At 38.7% G+C, this 22408-nt stretch overlaps 1 protein-coding gene across 4 annotated transcripts in view; it reads left to right on the top strand.

Moving 5' to 3' along the window:
• LOC127429035 (stromal interaction molecule 1-like) overlaps positions 1–21792 on the top strand; it is a 60083-nt gene extending 38291 nt beyond the window's left edge. For 2 of the 4 annotated variants that reach the window (XM_051677775.1, XM_051677776.1), the window contains 8 exons: positions 5475–5652; positions 8485–8662; positions 11758–11925; positions 13777–13877; positions 14505–14740; positions 15243–15323; positions 17948–18011; positions 19821–21792. In XM_051677775.1, coding sequence (XP_051533735.1) covers positions 5475–5652; positions 8485–8662; positions 11758–11925; positions 13777–13877; positions 14505–14740; positions 15243–15323; positions 17948–18011; positions 19821–20238 — 1424 coding nt within the window. In that variant the 3' untranslated portion in view covers positions 20239–21792. Of the gene's footprint in view, positions 1–5474; positions 5653–8484; positions 8663–11757; positions 11926–13776; positions 13878–14504; positions 14741–15242; positions 15324–17947; positions 19762–19820 lie in introns of those variants that run through there. The other 2 variants (XM_051677778.1, XM_051677777.1) reach the window with 2 other exon arrangements.
• The last annotated feature ends 616 nt before the right edge of the window (positions 21793–22408 follow it).

Genomic DNA, 22408 nt, shown 5'->3' with positions numbered 1-22408 from the left:
TGGAACGTGAGGCCGGTATGGCACTCAGGTGAAAGTCATTCGCTCTGCCCAGATGCCGCTCGGCTCCGCCCTGCTCACCACAATGAAGTTCTCAGATATACACTCACCGGCCACTTTATTAGGTACACATGTACATCTACTTATTCATGTGATTATCTAATCAGCCAATCGTGTGGCAGTGTAATGTAAAAAATCACACAGATATGGGTCAAGAGCTTCAGTTAATGTTCATGTCAACCATCAGAATAGGGGAAAAAATGTGATCTCAGTGATTTTGACCGTGGCATGAGTGTTGGTGCCAGATGGGCTGGTTTGAGTATTTCTGTAATTGCTGATCTCAGAATGAAAATGGCTTGTTAATGACAGAGGTCAGAGGAGAATAGGCAGTTGGTACTGTATATGGCTCATGGTGACACTGGATAAGGCACAACGATACAACAGCCATATTCCTTTGTGCTCTTTTATTCATCAAGAGCAAAAACTGTTTAGTTATGGCTTCTGAGACTTTAGCAAGCTGGGGCCTCTTAATAATCTCAGCTATGGCAGTTATTCGGCTTGCCTTTTCGGTCACTGTTAATACTGTCTGTAGTGGAAGGTTGCTCAGTGTTTCAGACAAAATATTACTGTAGTGCCCCATAGTGTTGCACCACTAATGAAAATCTGTCTAGTGTCAGTGTGTATAGCTTGTATGTGACAGTTGGCTGAGTGCTGTACAAGTCAACATTTTGAAAGATGAAGGAATGATTCACTTTCATTGTATAAAAAAAATAAATAAAATAAGATGTAATGAAAGTGAATAGTGACTGAGGCTTACATTTGATCTAGCCATGATTGAAAAGGAAATCTCAGAAGGAAGTATATCATGTGCTGGCCCCAAGAGATTTAACCTGAGCCCATATCAGTGGCTGGTTAAGATAGGTGATTGTCAAGGTTGATTCAAAACCATCCACTCACATATATTTTGGCACCACTTTATGTCCCGTCACCTGCCTTTTTCCTGGGATAGGATGTGAACGGTGAAATCGCAGATGGAAATAGCACTTGCTAATCCATTCATCCAAAATCCTGCCATTACTCAGCTGATGCCGCCATTGTTGTGGTGAGGATCACCTCACTGGCCACTCATATCATTGTCAGTGCTGCACTAAAATGCAAAATAATTGGAGAGTAGCTGAAAAAGATTAGCAACAATATTAACTTTATTACATTTTTCTGAAGCAACAAGCTACTTTTAACAATTAGTAGAAGTCTAATGTGACAAAATGCTACATCCAGCCTCCATATGAAGCATGGTTATATCCCTGATGTATTTTTAATTTCTCACTATTTCAGGTGGTCTTGGATATTAAACAGTTTTCTCTGTGGATTACTGCTTGTTTGTATTACTGTACTTTTACTTTTTGTAAACGGTCTCAGTGTGTGTGTTTGTGTGTTTTATATCATGCATCTATTAATTTGGAATTGTAGAGATAGGAAGACTATCAGCGTATCTTGATTTAATGCATTACCCCTGCCAAAAAATCTTTGGTTCTTTTCCATTTACCTTCAAATGGAGTTCTCTCTTTTGTGGTTTTGTAAGTCCATAGAGTCGAGTCCATGCACCATACTGCACGTCCTGCAAAAATAAATGTCCAGAGTAAACAAAAAATAAAAAAAAGTTTTCATGCATCGATAATCAGAAGATTTTCCTGATGATTATCAATATACACTCACTGAACACTTTATTAGGAACACAATGGTACTAAAAAGTGCCCAACATGGTCTTCTGCTGTTGCAACCCATCAGCCTCAATTTTCAACATGTTGTGCGTTCTGAGATGCTATTCTGCTCACTACAATTGTACAGTGTGGTTATCTGAGATACCGTAGCCTTTCTGTCAGCTCGAACCAGTCTGGCTCTAACCAGTTTCTCCTCTGACCTCTCTCACCAATAAGGCGTTCAGTGTTGCCAACTTAGCGACTTTGTCGCTAGATTTAGCGACTTATTTTCTAAAAAGCACCTAGCGACAAATCGAGCGACTTTTTGGACATATCTTAGCTACTTTCCGTAGAAGAGTCGTCAGTACTGCCATGCGAGCGTGAGGTCTTGCTTTCCCGCCGCAGGCATACCTCTCTCTGTGTCTACTCTGTTCAGTGAGTGGCAGACAGAGGAGCAGCACATTCAGTTCACCGCACGGCAGCTGACACAGACGTGAATGAGCTGCACATGTGCAGAGTTGCCAAGGACCAATCAATAATATGTTTGGTTTACTCCTCCTTTTGTTTTAATTTTAACAATTTAATTTGACCATTATTTTTCTTGCTTATCACTCATTGTTACACAGACAGAGGCTGTGCGTTGTGAGAGAAAAAATAAGACATTCTGTCGCTTCTAACTTTCTCTCTGAGTGATCATTTTACATGTAAATATAGCCGAAATGATAGCACAGCCGTTGTCTTTAACTAATGTTATAAAATCAGGATTTTAGCAGTGCAGAGCAGCAGCTTGGAAGTGACTACTGGTTAACATGTAATCTTAATGGGCGGCGTTTCAGTCACTATTTCATACTCGTTCCATTGTCTGACAACAGAAACAGAACAAATATGTACATGAGAACAGCTTTATTGGGAATTCGGCATATCAAAATACAGTATGTGAGCACAGAAAGTAGGAGAGAAGCAAATAGATGTAAAGGGCTGACACAAGGCATAATGCAAATACGACGTGATGACATGAATATGCTAATTAACACATGACGTCATCTAGCGACTTATAGTGATTATTTATTTATTTATTTATTTATTTATTTTTAGCAGGCTTTAGCTACTTTTCATTGACAGTAGTTGGCAACACTGAAGGCGTTTCCATCCACAGAACTGCTACTCACTGGATATTTTTGGCACCATTCTGAGTAAACTCTAGAGACTCTTTTGCGTGAAAATCCCAGGAGATCAGTTACAGAAATATTCAAACCAGCCCATCTGGCACCAACAATCATGCCACGGTCAAAATCACTGAGATCACATTTTTTCCCCATTCTGATGGTGATGTGAACATTAACTACAGCTCCTGACCTGTATCTGCATGATTTTATGCATTCCACTGCTGCCACATGATTGGCTGATTAGATAATCGCATGAATCAGTAGGTACACAGGTGTTCCTAATAAAGTGCTCTGTGTTTACATCTGGAGTTTTTCAGATATAAATATGGCTACCTGTTGCACAATAGTCTGTCTTTTCAAACATATTTCTGAACACAACCTTTATAAAGTGTTAGCGACAGGGTAAATTAAAGGGGGTTGCACGCTGGATGTGGCTGTTGAAATATATGGCCTATTCTAAAATTCGAAACAATTGTTTTCTATGAAGGTGTGTTCGCACACACCATGGTGCTCATCGTCTCTCGAGGCTGCTCAAAAATCTCACATGCCATGGAGTGTAACTGGCATAGATTTCCATTAAATTCAACCCAAATCATTATCAAAGGACAAAGATTATTTACTCTAGCCATCAGTGAATGATATATTGTGTATAAGTATCTTTCATATAGCCTACATCTTGTATTTTCAGTTACAAGTATGTCTTTTTGTAGGTTGACAGCTTGAATGAAACCTCTTCATAGATACATACAGAGAAATTGCGTAATAACTTATAATCCTTTAGTTTGCGCAGTTAAACCAGTTTCTTACACTAACCTGCAAACTCATCCACGTCACTTTCATTCTTAAAGAGAGTACAGAAACCTTTGTGTGGATGCGTCCTGTGCAAGGAGCTCTGAAATACTCGTCCTGTGTAGTGATGCCTTCCCACTGGCTTCAGTAAGTCTTCAAAAGCTATTACGCCAGACATTCAACAGAAGCTTAACTGGGTGAATTGGAAAGCACACAAATTAGGCTTCTATTTTAAATGTCGGCTAATGTAAATATATCGATGCCTCAAATTTATCGATAAAATAATGTGCTGATCAATATATCGATATTTTATGACATGACTGTAAAGATTCTTGTTTAAATACAACTTAACCTCTATCAACAGCATCATGCCATCAGTTACCACAGACTTGGTTCCTTCCCTCAGTTTGTAAAGACAAAGTAAAACTGTATTTACAGTAATGCATATATAATGGAAGTCTATTGAGCAATTACACCAGCTTCCATTTGTAAGGTGGGCCAAGTAACAGACATGTCAGTGAGCTATCTATGCTTCTGAGCGCATGTGGCGTAATAGCTCCACTCATTATAACAGGAGCGGCGTTCGCTTCCAGCACTCTTCGTCGGCATGTCTCAAGCTTTTCACCTGGCACCTTAGAGCATTTTGCGCACTCATCTCTCAATGGCCTGAGGCACAGGCCCCCCTGTGGAATTATTTTCTGCTATAATATTATGTATGCTGTTGACAGTACTTAATTAAAACTATAAGGTAATACAGCCCATGTTATATTGGGAATATAGTCATGGCTAAAGGGCATCCAGGGTGGGAACAACCTATTTTATAGGTTGTATTAAACTCTTAATATGTAATTCAGGTTTTTGATCCACATGATAAAAGGGTTCTTGATCGATCAGTCAAATACTTTAACTGTTGTATTTCTGTCTAAAAATCAACAGTGCAAATGGAAGTTTAGAGAAGATTGTAGACATAAGCAGTGGGAAGAAGACATTAATTTGCTCTTTAAATTATTGTAACAAGGTAAAAGGAAAAGGAGGAGGCGAGAACCGGCTTGACAATATAAATAATAGTTTAATAAAACAAAAAGACACAAACATAAACACATGCTGGGCAGCTGCCCGTAACTCTCTCTCTCTTTAACTGCCGCCTCCTGTCGGCTTTATCCCTCTTGAGGGCTTGATTAGCCTAATTAGGGGCCGAGTGTGCAGCATCACGACCCGGCCCCGCCCTCCACCCTGCCACACTCCTCCCTCTTTTCCGCAATGCGTGAGCTAGCAGCACCCTCAAGCGGCTGTGTGAGAAAAACAGTTAGCAGCACATCAATATAAGTTGATATATTACAATTTATAATATTACAATTCAAATCAATCTAAGATGTTTAGTGTATACACATCTAGTGTGTGAAGTATGAAGTCTTTCCTTCATACATTTTCCTGTGGTTTTTGTCCTTTGCCGATCACATGCCTGTTTAGATTATTCTTTGTTTTTTGAGTCACGTCTTTGAAATAGTCTGCTCTTATTTTCTGTACACGTTTCCACTATTTTCTCTGTTTCCTTTACAGTCGTTCACGATAACTACTGCATAATTGTTTAAATAATTTTTTTCTTGTCAGAACTACCCCCCCCCCCCCCCCGGACATCTGACTGACATGTGGTCGCTTCACATGTCAGTCAGATGGCTCTTCCTGCCAAAGTGGGTGGTTCTTAGCCAGAATAAGCTGCAATACTATTTACAAACTAACAAGATAAGAACATGATTCAGAATGAAGCAAACAAAGCTAATTGTCATCCACCAATATATTGCTTTTGTGATCTTTGTGGCAGTGAGCAGGCACAGTCACTTAAAGGACTTAATGTTGGTGGTGTCCATTGTGATTGGAGTGGGGGGCTGCTGGTTTGCCTACATGCAGAAGCGAAACTCTAAGGACCACATGGGCAAGATGATAAAGGACCTAGAGGGGCTACAGAGAGCTGAGCAGAGCCTCCTGGACCTGCAGCAGAAGTAAGTTCTTCTTAGTGCAAAACACCCTTTTCCTCTGGGCCTGTTTACTTTTTATGCACAGTCCATTTACACTAGGTCACCTAAATGTGTCTCTGCAAGATAGTTATAACAAACAGATAGTCCCACCCCCAACTCATCGCCACTGGTCGAGTCAATGTTGTTGTGTCTAATGAGACGGGTCGCTCAAAACAAACAGATATATTTTCATAGCGCCACAGAGACACAGTGTTTACAGTTTTCATGAAAAGTAACCTATTAATGGCTTACTTAAAGTTGTCTTTGCATATTAAGCTGGGAGAGGAGAAAGTGTTTTAACACAGAAAAGGTTACACACTTTAACGTATATAATGTTTACGTCTTGTCGCTATACTTTTAAAACAATGTACACTGGCGGCCAAAAGTTTGAAATAATGTGCAGAGCCTTGTTAGAGCCAGTTGTCCTTTTGTCTTTGAAAACTATTGTGTACACCTTTGTATGAAATCTTCAGTTTTTTGGCAATTTCAAGCATTCCTCAAAACAATGACTGACTGACGAGTTTCTAGGGAAAGCTGTTTCTTTTTTGCAATTTTTGACCTAATATTGACCTTAAGACATGCCAGTCTATTGCATACTGTGGCAACTCAAAAACAAACAAACTTCTCAAGTAATTGTATCTTGCTTTTAAGGATGTTCTGGTGGTAGTGTGGTTTATTTCCTATTATCTTTGTTCAGGTCAGAAGACTCGAGCAGGGTGATGCAAACACGCCTTAAAAGTCCTTAAATGGAAGGGGCCTGGGTAGCTCAGCGAGTATTGACGCTGACTACCACCCCTGGAATCGGGGGTTCAAATCCAGGGTGTGCTGAGTGACTCCAGCCAGGTCTCCTAAGCAACCAAATTGGCCCGGTTGCTAGGGAGTGTAGAGTCACATGGGGTAACCTCCTCGTGGTCGCGATTAGTGGTTCTCGCTCTCAGTGGGGTGTGTGGTAAGTTGTGCTTGGATCGCAGAGAGTAACATGAGCCTCCACATGCTGTGAGTCTCCACGGTGTCATGCACAGTGAGCCACATGATAAGATACGCGGATTGACTGTCTCAGAAGCGGAGGCAACTGAGACTTGTCCTCTGGATTGAGGTGAGTAACTGCGCCACCACAAGGACCTATTAAGTAGTGAATTGGGCATTCCAAATTGGGAGAAAAGGGGATTAAAAAAAAAAAATAATAAAATAAAAAAAAAATCTTTAAATGGCAAAAGGACAGGCAGTGTTTTGCTGAATCCTGCTCTGCATGATTTTAAAAAATCACACTATCACGCTGCACGCTCGGTTCAGCTGGTGCTCTAACCAGTGAAGCAGAACAGAGAACCTGTCTCTGCCTTCTTTTAGAGGTCACAGATCTTCGAGAAGCTCATGATTCAAACTTTCCTTCTTCATGGTGCATTAATTTAAAGCAATGACCTTATAAGGACATAAGGATGTATTACAGTGATCTATATTAGTTTGTTCAGGGAAAAGCTGTAGAAGAAGAATGTTTGTTGAGTGTAATGTGGTAAAGTCACTGTGTAAGAATGGCCAGTGTTAGAGAAGAGCAGATGGATCTGGTTGTGTGGTATGTCTCTTTGTCCTTCACACTAAATCCCATTTGGAACAGAGATCTGAACACCTCATTTCCACTTTGATCCACACTGCGTCCACCCTGCGTGATGCACTTGTCATGTCTGTTGTGAAAGGCTTTCAAAGTTTGTTTCCTCTCTTTTAATTGCTCTCTGCTGTTCATTTGCCTCCTTTTCCTTCCATTTGTCCATCTCTGCTCCCCCTAACTGTTATTTAAGTATAATGTTAGCCTGTCGCTGTCATATAAAGGTTTGATTTATACTTCACTTCCTGTTTAAACTGGGACTACTTCAGCATGGGAGAAGCCTGTCATATACAACCAGCAGCCCTATATATTTTTTGTATTATCTCTTTCTTTTTCTCTGTATTCTTTCTCCTCCTATTTGACTAGTAAAGAGGAGAAATGGATAAACAGGCTGCTTAAAGGGATAGTTTAAGCCTCAAAAATCAAGACGCTGTTGTAATTTACTCACCCTCATATTGTTCGAAACCTCTACATTGCAAAAAATAATTTTCTAATTGAGTATTTTTTATACACTTACTTGAAATTTAAGACTTTCTTTCTGCCTTGGAACACAAGCGATGTTAGGAATATTAGCCTCAGTCACCATTCACTTTCATTGTATGGTAAAAACAAGATGCAGTGAAAGTGAATGGTGACTGAGGCTGTCTGTCCCTAACATTCTGCCTTTTGTGTTCCACGGGAAAAAGAAAGTCATACAGGTTTGGAACGATATGACGGTAAGTAGATGATGACAGAATTTTAATTTTTAGGTGAACTATCCCTTTAATCAACAACATCGCTGTTTGATCGTATCACAGACATGCCAGACAAAAAAAAATATTTCCAGTAGTTACCCTTATTTTAAATGTAATTAAAATACTTAAAACCGCTTGTTAACATGGGACAAGTGCAGCTAGATTTAGCCACCCAGATCCTGCCATCATTAAATTGTTATCCAGTGCAAAGCTGATGGATGAATTTTCCTGTAAAGCTGTAAGAAAATTATACCACACAGAATTACCACATCGAACAGGCCACATCTTGTTCAGCTGTCTTTTCACAAGGAGGAAGAGGTGTGGTAAAGTATTGCAGATCCAGTTCCCCATTCATTTCTGAACATTTCTCTAGAGCTTCACCTGGTGGTGAACTATATTAACTGTTTGTCAAGTAAAGAGTATACACAACATTTTGCAGTCAACGGTAGCTTCTTTTGAAATTGATCATGTGTTTGTGTGCAGGCTGCAGATCGCACAGGAAGAGCACCGCACGGTGGAGTTTGAGAAGGTCAACCTGGAGCATGTGTTACGAAACGAGATAAACGCAGCCAAGCAGGAGGCACAAAGGCTCAAAGAACTGCGTGAGGGCACAGTGAATGAGCTGAGCAGACAGAAGTATGCAGAGGAAGAGTTGGAACAGGTATCTCTGTTTGCATAGCTTTACTAAAGGGATAGTTCACCCTAAAATGAAATTTCTCTCATCATTTAGTCACTTTCATGCCATCCCAGATGTGTAAGACTTTCTTTCTTCAGCAGAACACAAATGAAGATTTTTAGAAGAATATCTCGGCTCTGTTGTTCCATTCAATGCAAGTGAATGGTGACCAGACCTTTTGAAGCTCCAAAATTCACAAAGTCAGCATAAAAGTAATCCATATGTCTCCTGTGGTTTAATCAATGTCTTCAACTTTGGGTGAGAAACAGATCAATATTATGTCTTTTTTTAATATATTTCTCCACTTTTACTTTCAGAATAACAAAGTGAAAGTGGAGATTTATAGTAAAAAGAACTTAAATATTTATCTGTTTCTCACCCGAAGTGATTGCATCGCTTCAGAAGACAATTAAACCACTGGAGTCATATGGATTACTTTTATGCTGCCTTTATGTGATTTTTGGAGCTTCAAAAGGTCTGGTCACCATTCACTTGCATTGTATGGACCAACAGAGCTGAGATATTCTTCTAAAAATTTTCGTTTGTGTTCTGTAGAAGAAAGTAAGTCTTACACATCTGGGATGGCATGAGGGTGAATAAATGATGAGAGAATTTTCATTTTTGGGTGAACTATCCCTTTAAGGGAGCTACAGGTTAAAAGGCAAATCTTCTTTTATTAAAAAAAAAATGCTATGTAAATTATTCATCATCACATTAAATATTCATATATTTGCATATAATACCAGATGTTTTTTAGACTCAGAAAATGTCAGAAGGTTTTTTTGTTTTTTTGCGATTTAGCAACTCAGTGGTTAGTAACTGTCAGAAACTTTTGTCAAAAGGTTGTGAATATAACAAAATATTTAGGTAAGCAGTTGGCTTTTAAAGAAATAAAATATTCATTTTGGCAAAATACCTAAAAAACTTGCTGTAATAAGGGTTGTACCTGTTATGAAACATTGTGTTTGCTATATACACAAAATGGAAAAATATTAATATACAGGTGCATCTCAATAAATTAGAATGTCGTGGAAAAGTTCATTCATTTCAGTAATTCAACTCAAATTGTGAAACTCGTGTATTAAATAAATTCAATGCACACAGACTGAAGTAGTTTAAGTCTTTGGTTCTTTTAATTGTGATGATTTTGGCTCACATTTAACAAAAACCCACCAATTCACTATCTCAAAAAATTAGAATATGGTGACATGCCAACCAGCTAATCAACTCAAAACACCTGCAAAGGTTTCCTGAGCCTTCAAAATGGTCTCTCAGTTTGGTTCACTAGGCTACACAATCATGGGGAAGACTGCTGATCTGACAGTTGTCCAGAAGACAATCATTGACACCGTTCACAAGGAGGGTAAGCCACAAACATTCATTGCCAAAGAAGCTGGCTGTTCACAGAGTGCTGTATCCAAGCATGTTAACAGAAAGTTGAGTGGAAGGAAAAAGTGTGGAAGAAAAAGACGCACAACCAAACGAGAGAACCGCAGCCTTACGATTGTCAAGCAAAATCGATTCAAGAATTTGGGTGAGCTTTACAAGGAATGGACTGAGGCTGGGGTCAAGGCATCAAGAGCCACCACACACAGACATGTCAAGGAATTTGGCTACAGTTGTCGTATTCCTCTTGTCAAGCCACTCCTGAACCACAGACAAGGTCAGAGGCGTCTTACCTGGGCTAAGGAGAAGAAAAACTGGACTGTTGCCCAGTGGTCCAAAGTCCTCTTTTCAGATGAGAGCAAGTTTTGTATTTCATTTGGAAACCAAGGTCCTAGAGTCTGGAGGAAGGGTGGAGAAGCTCATAGCCCAAGTTGCTTGAAGTCCAGTGTTAAGTTTCCACAGTCTGTGATGATTTGGGGTGCAATGTCATCTGCTGGTGTTGGTCCATTGTGTTTTTTGAAAACCAAAGTCACTGCACCCGTTTACCAAGAAATTTTGGAGCACTTCAGGCTTCCTTCTGCTGACCAGCTTTTTAAAGATGCTGATTTCATTTTCCAGCAGGATTTGGCACCTGCCCACACTGCCAAAAGCACCAAAAGTTGGTTAAATGACCATGGTGTTGGTGTGCTTGACTGGCCAGCAAACTCACCAGACCTGATCCCCATAGAGAATCTATGGGGTATTGTCAAGAGGAAAATGAGAAACAAGAGACCAAAAAATGCAGATGAGCTGAAGGCCACTGTCAAAGAAACATGGGCTTCCATACCACCTCAGCAGTGCCACAAACTGATCACCTCCATGCCACGCCGAATTGAGGCAGTAATTAAAGCAAAAGGAGCCCCTACCAAGTATTGAGTACATATACAGTAAATGAACATACTTTCCAGAAGGCCAACAATTCACTAAAAATGGTTTTTTTTTTATTGGTCTTATGATGTATTCTAATTTTTTGAGATAGTGAATTGGTGGGTTTTTGTTAAATGTGAGCCAAAATCATCACAATTAAAAGAACCAAAGACTTAAACTACTTCAGTCTGTGTGCATTGAATTTATTTAATACACGAGTTTCACAATTTGAGTTGAATTACTGAAATAAATGAACTTTTCCACGACATTCTAATTTATTGAGATGCACCTGTATACTAATTTATGGTAATATAAATACACAAAACATATAATTGTTGACTGTTATTCTGAATGCTTTCTGAAAGTTAGGAAGTTGAAGTGGGAAAAACTGCAGTAATCCAAAATTGTAACACCCAACTATAATCATGTTTTATGCATGAAGTACCTCCCCTAACATGTATTATAGTAAAATAATAATGATGAAGATGATAAAAGCAATAGTACAATAGATTATGAATCTGTGATCATAAGTAACATGTGATCAAGAGGGTTTTTTATTAAAAATTGTATTCATTTCTCAAACCTTAGGAAACTTATTAGCATGGTTCAGCTGAAGCGAATGCCTCTTCACCATTTGCACACCAGCAACATGTTTGGAGACCCTCACTGTCTCCCATAGATTCATCTTACAAGTGTTCCATCATGGAAACCACTCAAGTGATCCAAAAGAGGTCATACAGAATTAGCTCCCCAAAACACTGAAGAGTGTATGTGCATGTATTTATTAGGTGCGCATGGCTCTGAGGAAAGCAGAGAGGGAGCTGGAGTCAAGGAGCAGCTGGTCTCCTCCTGAAGCTCTGCAGAAATGGCTACAACTCACTCATGAGGTGGAAGTACAGTACTACAACATAAAGAAGCAGAATGCAGAAAGACAACTCATCGTGGCTAAAGAAGGGGTGAGACTGTCACATACAAGCAATTACTGAATATCAAATGCTGCTTTGCCTATTCTGTGAGTTTGACATCCATTTAGCTGTTAAAGGAAAAGTTCACTTAAAAATTACAATTATGTCATCATTTACTCACCCTTGTGTTGTTCCAAACCCGTATGACTTCCATGGAACATAAAAGGTGAATTTTTGATGAATATCCTGGCCACTCTTTACCATAAAATGAGGACTGGAGCTGTCAATCTCCAAAAAAAGCACCATAAAAGTAGCAGAAAAGTGGTTTAAACAACAGCTAAAATTTAAGTAGTTATTCACTGATTTACATGTGTTAAATTACTTAAAAAAGTAATCCACTACAAATTACTAACTATTTTTCTAAAAATTGTAATCAGATTACTTTACTTTTTACTTCATTGATAAAGTAATCATGTTACTAATCAAATTGTTTTTAAGTTACTTTCTAAAACATTTGTAACAATTCAAAATAATATATATTTTCTCCTTGTTCATTGAAAGTCAGTAACTGTAATCTGATTACAAGAATTTAAAATGTAATGTCTTACCCTACTTTTAGTGCCTAAAAGTAATTAGATTACAGTAACTAATTACTTTGTAATCCAATTACACCGAATACTGCTGATTTAAACTGGTGTCCAAAAGTTTGGAATAATGTACAGATTTTGCTGTTTCAGAGGGAAATTGGTACTTTAATTCACCAAAGTGGCATTCAACTGATCAAAAAGTATAGTCTGGACATTACTGATGTAAAAAACAGCACCATCACTATTTGAAAAAAGTCATTTTTATCAAATCTAGACAGCAGCCATCACTCCAACACCTTATCCTTGAGTGATCATGCTAAATTGCTAATTTGGTACTAGAAAATCACTTGCCATTATATCAAACACAGCTTAAAGCTATTTGGTTCGTTAAATGAAGCTTAACATTGTCTTTGTGTTTGTTTTTGAGTTACCACAGTATGCAATAGACTGGCATGTCTTAAGGTCAATATTAGGTAAAAAATGGCAAAAAAGAAACAGCTTTCTCTAGAAACTCATCAGTCACTTATTGTTTTGAGGAATGAAGGCTATACAATGCTTGAAATTGCCAAAAAAACTGAAGATTTCATACAAATGTGTACACAACAGTCTTCAAAGACAAAGGACAACTGGCTCTGACAAGGACAGAAAGAGATGTGGAAGGCCAGATGCACAACTAAACAAGAGGGTAAATATATCAGAGTATCGAGTTTGAGAAATAGACACCTCACATGTCCTCAGCTGACAGCTTCATTGAATTCTACCTGCTCAACACCAGTTTCATGTACAACAGTAAAGAGAAGACTCAGGGGTGCAGGCCTTATGGGAAGAATTACAAAGAAAAAGCCACTTTTGAAACAGAAAAACAAAACGAAAAGGTTAGAGTGGGCAAAGAAACACAGACATTGGACAACAGATAATTGGAAAGAGTGTTCTGGATCTTAACCCCATTGAGCTTTTGTGGGATCAGCTAGACTGTAAGGTGCGTGAGAAGTGCCCGACAAGACAGCCACATCTATGGCAAGTCCTACAGGAAGTGTGGGGTGAAATGTCACCTGAGTATCTGGACAAACTAACAGCTAGAATGCCAAGGATCTTCAAAGCTGTCATTGCTGCACGTGGAGGATTTTTTTGATGAGAACTCTTTGAAGTAGTTTAAGAAGTTTTTCACATTATTAATGTCCTGACTATACATTGTGATCAGTTGAATGCCACTTTGGTGAATAAAAGTACCCATTTATTTCCATAAGAGCAAAATCTGTACATTGTTCCAAACTTTTGGCCACCAATGTACATGTGGTTGTGTTTGTCATGACAGGCAGAAAAGATTAAGAAGAAGAGAGGAACACTGTTTGGAACATTCCATCTTGCTCACAGCTCTTCATTGGATGATGTTGATCACAAAATCCTGTCAGCCAAGTGAGTCTATCATTGATGTAACCGTTTATAGCAAACAGTGACGTTTTTTTGTTTATTTATAAACATTTTATCCTCACTCTATAAATCTCCCTTGTCGTTTTTTCAGGGTGGAAAAAAGGTCTGTTTTTTTTTTTTTTTTTAAAAAGCAGTGGTTTTCAACACTTCTGATTGTGTTGCGGTGAGCAGGGAAAACAAGACAAAATGAATAGACATCAATATTTATATCACGAATTATAGGACAAAACATTTCCCATATCTTCTGTTTTTGGCATCTAAGTCTGTGCGTCAAATATTGCTAATATTAATACAATATTTGTCCCAGTGTTTGTCACATTTATGATGTTGTTTATGCAAAATACAAAATTGTCTTTTTTCCTATTCAATCTTATGTCATGTTAATCATTGGCATATTGTCTACGCAGTTCATGTAACATTAAATTGTTTAAAATTTTGATTTTGAATTGACACTTTTCTTGAGCTTTTGTTCGCTAAACAGTTTTGGTACTGTGTTGGGTCACCACTTGATGTCTGATGTAGTCATGAAGCAAAACCAATTGAGAACCATTATTTGAAGTACACCAACCAAACCAAACATCTTGTGTCAACCTTTATTTTACATTTCCACAGACAGGCTCTGGGTGAGGTCACTGCCGCTTTAAGAGAAAAGCTTCATCGCTGGCAGCAGATCGAGATTCTGATGGGTTTTAATATTGTCAATAACCCTGGCATGTCCTCTCTGGCCTCTGCCCTAAACCTGGACCCTGCTTTCCTGGGCATCCGCCCCGCCACACCTCAGCACCTGCTGCTATCTGATGACCTAGACGATATGGATGAGGACATACTTTCCCCAGGAACCCTGCAATGTGAGTTTATTATGTACATGTGTGGACTATTGCAGTGCTGTGTTTAACTTGTGTCGACTGTTGTTCCGAGTAAGAATTGGCATAAGACCTTGTTCATCTATGTTTTTATTTTGAGATTCTCAGCCTTCTTAAAGGGATAGTTCCCCCCAAAATGTCACCCTCATGTTGTTCCAAAGCCGTATGACTTTCATATGACTATTTCTTCACAAAAGATGGGCAAAAGGACAGCCTCAGTCACCATTCACTTTCATTGTATGGAAAAAAGATGCAATAAAAGTATATGATTTGGCTGGCTGTCATTCTGCCTAACATCTTCTTTTATAATCCACTGCAGAAAGAAAGTCATACGGGTTTGGAACAACATTACGGAATTTTCATTTTTGGCTGAACTATCCCTTAAATTGTGTTAAAATTTGATCTGGAACAGTAGATGGCCAATTTTCTAACCCTAATGCATGGGAATGTAGCTTTGTGGTGTGACATAATTGGCTAATGTCCACAGATGCCGCCTGGCAGATGGACCGGCGAGTGAGCGACCTTTGGCCTGTTGGGTCCGAGAGCCAAACCCTGTGGAAACATTCTGGTTGGCACAACCGCCTTTATTCTCTCAGCCAATGCTAACACAAAGAAACTCTTCTGTGTCCCTCCCACTGGCCGTTTAGGACTTTCTAGATGTTCTGCAATGGAAATTGTATCTCCAACTCTTAAACAGACACCTGAGTAACAAATACAAACAAAGTTTAGATGTGGAATCATGTTAAACAATTTCATGGGCATCTAAGTGTGAATGAAATCTTTTGTAATCATTATTATAGACATTATAAATTAGAAGCCATCGATTCCACATCTGTATTGATGACAATTACACTTACATCTTTAAAAATGAAAGGAATAGTTAACCAAAAAATGAAAATTCTATCATCATTTACTCACTCTCATGTTGTTCCAAACCTGTTTCTTATTTCCATGGAATACCAAAGAAGATGTTCTCAGTCACCCTTCACTTTCATTGTATTGACAAAAAAGATGCAATGAAAGTGAATGGGGACTGAGACAAAAATTATTCCTAACATCTCCTTTTGCATTCCAAGGAATAAAGAAAGTCATACAAGTTTGGAACAACTTAAGGGTAAGTAAATAATGACAGAAATTGATTTTTGGGTGAACTGCCCCTTTAAGTGTTATACTGAAGAAAGCTCTAAATGCAGAGCAAACTTTTAAAGGAATAGTTCACCCAAAAATGAAAATTCTCTCATTTACTCACCCTCATGCCATCCCAGATGTGTATGAGTTTCTTTCTCCTGCTGAACACAAATGAAGATTTTTAGAAGAATATCTCAGCTCTGTAGGTTCATACAATGAAAGTGAAGGGTGGCCAGAACTTTGAAGCTCCAAAAAGCAGATAAAGGCAGCATAAATGTAATCCATATGACTCCAGTGGAGTAATTAATGTCTTTTGAAGCGATCCAGTTTTTTGGGGGGGTTAGAATAGACCAAAATGTAACTGTTTTTCACTGTACATCTTGACTGCAGTCTCCTGGGTGATCATGATTTCAAGCTCGTGTAATCGAGCTTGAAATCATGATCGCCCAGGAGACTGCTGTCAAGATTACTTACTTTATTTTGCTGAACACAAATGAAATTTTTTAGAAGAATATTTCAACTCTGTAGGTTCATATAATGCAAGTGAATGGTGACCAAAATTTTGAAGCACCAAAATGCACTTAAAGGCAGCATAAAAGTAATCCATATGACTCCAGAAGTTAAATCTATGTATTCAGAAGCTATATGATAGGTGTGGGTGAGAAACAGATACATATTTAAGTTATTTTTTACTATAAATCTCCACTTTCACTTTCACATTCTGAACGTGAAAGTGGAGATTTGAAGTAAAAAAGTATTTCAATATTTATCTGTTTCTCATCCAAAGTGATTGCATCACTTCAGAACTGCTGTAGTTTTATGGATTACTTTTATGCTGCCTGAATATGATTTTTGGACATTCAAAGTTCTGGCCACCATTCACTTGCATTGTATGGACCTACAGAGCTGAAATATTCTTCTAAAAATCTTCATTTGTGTTTTGCAGAAGAAAGAAAGTCATACACATCTTAGACGGCATTAGGGCGAGTAAATGATGAGAGAATTTTAATTTTTGAGTGAATTGTCCGCAGAGCTTTCCCTTTTTTTATTATTTAAATAGCTTTTCACACTAACCAAGTTTAACCCTGGGTCAGTTATTCTCACTGTATATCTTTGGCACAGCAATTCGGGGATAGCACCACAAGCGTTGCTAAGCCTGCTTTGGAGCAGGGCTTCGTGACCCCGGGTTAAGAGGTGCTAACCCCCTTTCAGAATTGGAATTGTGAACCATTATGCAACATTTTGCTGTAATGTAAAACTCAGGGTTAAATGTAAAAGCCTATTAGAGCACTATGTTTTGACTTATTACATGGCTCTTTAAAATACTTGATTCTTATTGGTCAGTTGCTGCATTCTGCGGTCAAATATTTGCTAAACTGTCAAATTTACTGTTGTCTCAGGCTGCCGATTATTTACAAAAATGTATTGTGCTGGTTTTATATCTCTCCTTTTTCTCGTATGATAAACTAATTTACACTCAAATGAACATTTCATGTTTATTTATGTATTCATTTGATAAGTAGCCATGTAATAAGCGGGAAAATGTACAGATTTGCTCAATATCACAAAATTAACCCCTTCAGGGTGGTATGGGCTGATCACACTGTCTGGGTTTATTTTGCAGTAATGACCGGCTGACTGTACATTATCCTGATCTTCAACATTGCAATGTTTCAACTAACTAAGAACTGCATAAAAGCAGCATTTCTCTATAGGCTGGAAATCTCTGTACTCCTATGTATAGTTTTTATACCCACTGTGAACATCGATCCTCTCTGCACTGCAGTTGAATTGTTGCAATGCTTTCACACTTTTGTGTTCACTTCCTATACAACATATCAGCTCTGTTTCCTTTTCCTGCTCATCAGACTCTTTCATTTTGTCTTTCTATTTTCCTTCATTAACCAACATTATTTTGATTATTACCATCACACACAGCTCCTCCCAGCTGTACCTTCATAAATGTGTTTGTATTTTGGTAGATCCTTGCTTTTGCTCTTATCTTTTATCATCTCTCCTGTGTTTCAGTATCTCATCAACATCTTTATGTGTGCTTCTCCTCAGCTCCCAGCCTCATGTCCCTCCGGCCGCGACACGGAGACGCCATGCTGAACCTAAGCTCACAGAGGTTGGTAGAAGGCAGTGAGAGTGAGGCCGGGCCCATGTATCCCCTGCGGCCCCACAGCCGCCCGTACACGCGACAGGCTCGCAGCCACTCTATAGGCCAGCTGGAGTTCCTCCCTGTGCCCTCGCTCTCCTCTTCTCTGTCTCATCCCTCCATCATCTCTCCTCTGCAGTCTCTCTTTTCCTCTTCCAGCTGTTCTTCCTCTGGCTCACGTTTTGCTGCACTGCAGTACCGTTCCTCATACTTCAAGTCAATGGAGGCAGTGTCCGGTCTGCCGCCAACAAGGTGCACTGGTTCATGCACTTTACAGAGAACCGGAAGCATTGGGTACCTCACATGTTGTTGCCTATGAAAACACACAGCATGTGTGTGTTGGATGTGGCTAACACCCCTGCTGTGAACTAATTATTAATTTCATCAAATACAGGGTTTCCACCAGTGTCTGAAATATTTTAGGAAAAGTCATTGAAATTAATAAAATCATAAAAATGTCAGAGATTTGTAGAGTGCTCTAAAATATTTATCAACTAGACGCAGCTTTGTGTGAGCTTGAGTAGAGTAAAACTTTCTGGCAATAGGCCAGAATGGTAATATCATGCTGTTGATGGTGACTGCCTGTGTGATTCACTGGATGACAAATGTTACTACTGTAGTTAATAACAGTTTTCTTTGAGACAAAGTGGCCTTCCTCAGTAGGAAAGTGAGCATGAGGGCTCAGAAAGCTGAATCGTCCATTTAAGTAGCATTCCAAGATCAGGACATTCCTATACTACATTTTAAGGGTTTTATTGTGCACATTTCATCAGTCTGCCTTCGTAATTAAAATGCAATAACTTGCAATAGCTCAGCCTCTTAAATGTCTTTTTCAGCTGACATCACCTAGACGGGAAAAGAATGTTAACCAAATAGCTATTTAGGCATGTTTTAGACTACTGTTGTAGATAAGGCTGCCTTTCTAAACTCTTGTCAATTTTTACCAGTTCAATATAATGTAATTAAGTTTGCGGCACCCTGCAATACCTTGAACTTGACCATCAGCCTTCATGTCCTGGTCAGAAAGCATCTTCAAAAGTGGAAGCTGGCACTGTCTCTGGAGAGGAATCGTTTTCCACAACTGTCTGCAGACTTTTAATAATCCAATCAATTCGGGGCCTGGGTAGCTCAGCGAGTATTGACGCTGACTACCACCCCTGGAGTCGTGAGTTCGAATCTCAGGGTGTGCTGAGTGACTCCAGCCAGGTCTCCTAAGCAACCAAATTGGCCCGGTTGCTAGGGAGGGTAGAGTCACATGGGGTAACCTCCTCATGGTCGCGATTAGTGGTTCTCGCTCTCGATGGGGTGCATTAAGTTGTGCGTGGATCGCAGAGAGTAGCATGAGCCTCCACATGCGTAATCTCCGCGGTGTCATGCACAACGTGCCACGTGATAAGATGCGCGTATTGACTGTCTCGGAAGCGGAGGCAATTGAGACTTGTCCACCACTACCCGGATTGAGGTGAGTAACCGCGCCACAATGAGGATCTACTAAGTAGTGGGAATTGGGCATTCCAAATTGGGAGAAAAGGGGATAAAAAAAAAAATAATAATAATCCAATCAATTCCCAGTGGATACAATCAAGTACCACCCTGTGTTTTCCTCATTGAATATATTGTTTAACTGAAAAGTATGTTGCATTATAAAAGTGAAATGGATAACAAATGCTGTTTTATGTTGGCTTTAAATGAAACCTGATAGATTGAGGCAAAGATAAAAGGGCTAAAGCACAATATGTAGGCTCTGAAATCCTCTTCTCTCCTTGTCCCATCGTCTAGGGATCTGAACCGTTCGGAATCGGATTCCTCCCTCTCGATGTCTCAGCCAGCTGGGGAGACCCATCACTACTCTTCTACTCCACTGTACAATAAACTTTCCAGGTCCAATGGGGGTTCCTCCACAGACAGCCCACTACTGCAGAAAAAGACCTTTGGCATGGAGAAGTGTGCCAGTCTTGGAGAGATCCACTCTCAGCCATCCAGTATCACCTCAGTCGAGTCTACACGCTCTCTATTCTATACCTCTACTGAACCGGATGGCCCCTCAGTGAGGAGCAACAGTCGTATCACTCAAATCCCAGGCAAGAAGAACCTGGTGGATGAGGACAGTGGATCTACAGGGGAAGACACTGAGGGCTCCAGCACTGGCCGCAAGAAGCACACCTTTCCCAGAATCTTTAGAAAATTAAAGAAATAATGACACCAATGGAACCCCCTATTCAAGGCCTTTATGGCTTTTCCATTGTAAGAGAGTAATGTAAATAAGTTTAAAAAAGTCACACATAAAAGGACTTCGGGGCCGTTCAGACTGAAAGCGTTATTGCATTACAAAGATCAAGATTCAGTGCAACAAATGAAACGGAATGCAGGTGTCTCGAGATACGTATTTAAAAGTTATTTTTAAGTTGATGGTGTTTAAAAAAACTTGCCGCTTCTGCGCGAGACACTTGAAAACAGTGAGATGCACCACAATGGACAAAGATGTCAGTCTAGCTCATGTTTACATAGGAAAACGGAGGCAAAAATGTGTTCAGTGTTCAATACAAGTTCAGCTCAATCGACAGCATTTGTGGTATAATGTTGATTACCACAAAAAATTATTTTGACATCCCTCCTTTATTAAAAAAAAAGCAAAAATCTAAATCTGGGTTACAGTGAGGTTCTTACAATGGAAGTGAATGGGGCCAATCCATAAACATTAAAATACTCACTGTTTCAAAAGTATAGCCAAAAGATGTGAACAATATGCATGTTAACATGATTTTAGTGTGATAAAATCACTTGCTAACCTTTTCTGTGTAAAGTTATATCTAATTTTACAGCTTAGTTTCTTTAGTGACATAATGCCGTAAACCATAAAATATCTATATAAACAACTTTACACCTCAATACATGAGTTTGAACAGAAGAATTAATGTAAGTGCTTTTATAAAATTATAAGCTTCACATTTCTGCCTTTAAACCCTCCAAAAACCATTAACTTCCATTGTAAGTGCCTCGCTGTAACCTTGATTTTTGTGGTAATTAACATTACCCGGAATAATCCTTTAAGACTAGTGCAGTGGTACTTTTTATCCTCATCACTGGGAGCATCTTTTCAAAGAATTTTATTCTTTATAAAATATATTATTTAGAACATGTCATGTATTTTTGATTTATAGTTTGTGTTGACCAGTGGAACATGGTCATTTGTTGGGAACAGGTATAATATCATTGTAAATTTATTTATTTCTTTACTTCAACAAATAAGGGCACTTGATGGCATTTCCATTTTTGAGTGTTTCGTCTATTTTTATTATAATGAGCTATAGCGTTCACTCTCAATGGACTGATTTACAAACGCCTCAGCGCATGCAAAGGTTTCTGCACATACAAATGACTCAAGCCTGCCCTTTGCCATGTTGTTTTACATAGGATTTGCTTGGACTTCTTTTACCTTTTTATGTGGTACTACAATGCTTCAATGCAACTCAGCATTGTTGCCAGGATAACAACTTAGCCACAAATATGAATAACGTCTGTTTCTTAAAGACTAGAGACATCAGAATACTTAAATATACATACACAACTACTTACAAAAAATAAACATTGAATGCCAGTATGAGTAATCAGCATCTATGTACTTGTATTGACTGACGGGTGCTAAATATATATCTTTTTCTTTGCTTTTGATTTTACTCTTGTTGCCAAAATGTTTTATGGTTCATGGAGGAAATTGGAGCATTTCTCTATAAAAGCATTGCCAAATGTTTTGCCGTTTACTCCCTGTTTGTGTTAACAGACCAGACGTGTACAGTAGTTCTCATACTCGACTCAGTCTCTCATGGTCTACATGTAACTACATGCCTCTAACTCCCAAGTCCTTTCATTAAAATACTGAAAGAAAAAGGGTGTTTTGCAAATTCAGAAGTGGAATGCTCACATACTGTGCACCGGGGAGTTTTTTTTTAATGACAAATGAAGACTGCTTTGGGATTTTCTTTACAAATCTTCACTGCAATAAATGACTTTCTTACTCAAAAATAAATAAAACATTAACATTATAAAACAATATACATTTACTTGAGAAGCAAAATTGTGAGATATTAAGTCTTGTTTCCAGAGAATTCTAGCAATGCTTTAATGGTTACAAGAAAAATGCTATTTGCCAATGAGGTAAAAAAAAATAAACAATTCAAGGGGTTTATTTTTCTAACCCACTGGCAGGTAGTTTTGTCTTGTTTTAAGCATAAACCTCACTAAATTTCATTAGATTTAACTGCAAACAAGACTTTATGTAATTTTGCATTCTCTAAATGTTTTACTGTGCTCTGAATTTATGACTCATCCTGTTCAGCATGCATGTTTTGATAAAGATTTTCTTTAGA

This window comes from Myxocyprinus asiaticus, chromosome 38 (assembly GCF_019703515.2).
Source record: "Myxocyprinus asiaticus isolate MX2 ecotype Aquarium Trade chromosome 38, UBuf_Myxa_2, whole genome shotgun sequence".
In the NCBI taxonomy this organism is placed as follows: Eukaryota; Metazoa; Chordata; class Actinopteri; order Cypriniformes; family Catostomidae; genus Myxocyprinus; species Myxocyprinus asiaticus.
Note: the sequence above shows the minus strand (reverse complement) of the source record. Positions and strands in the feature narration are given on the sequence as shown.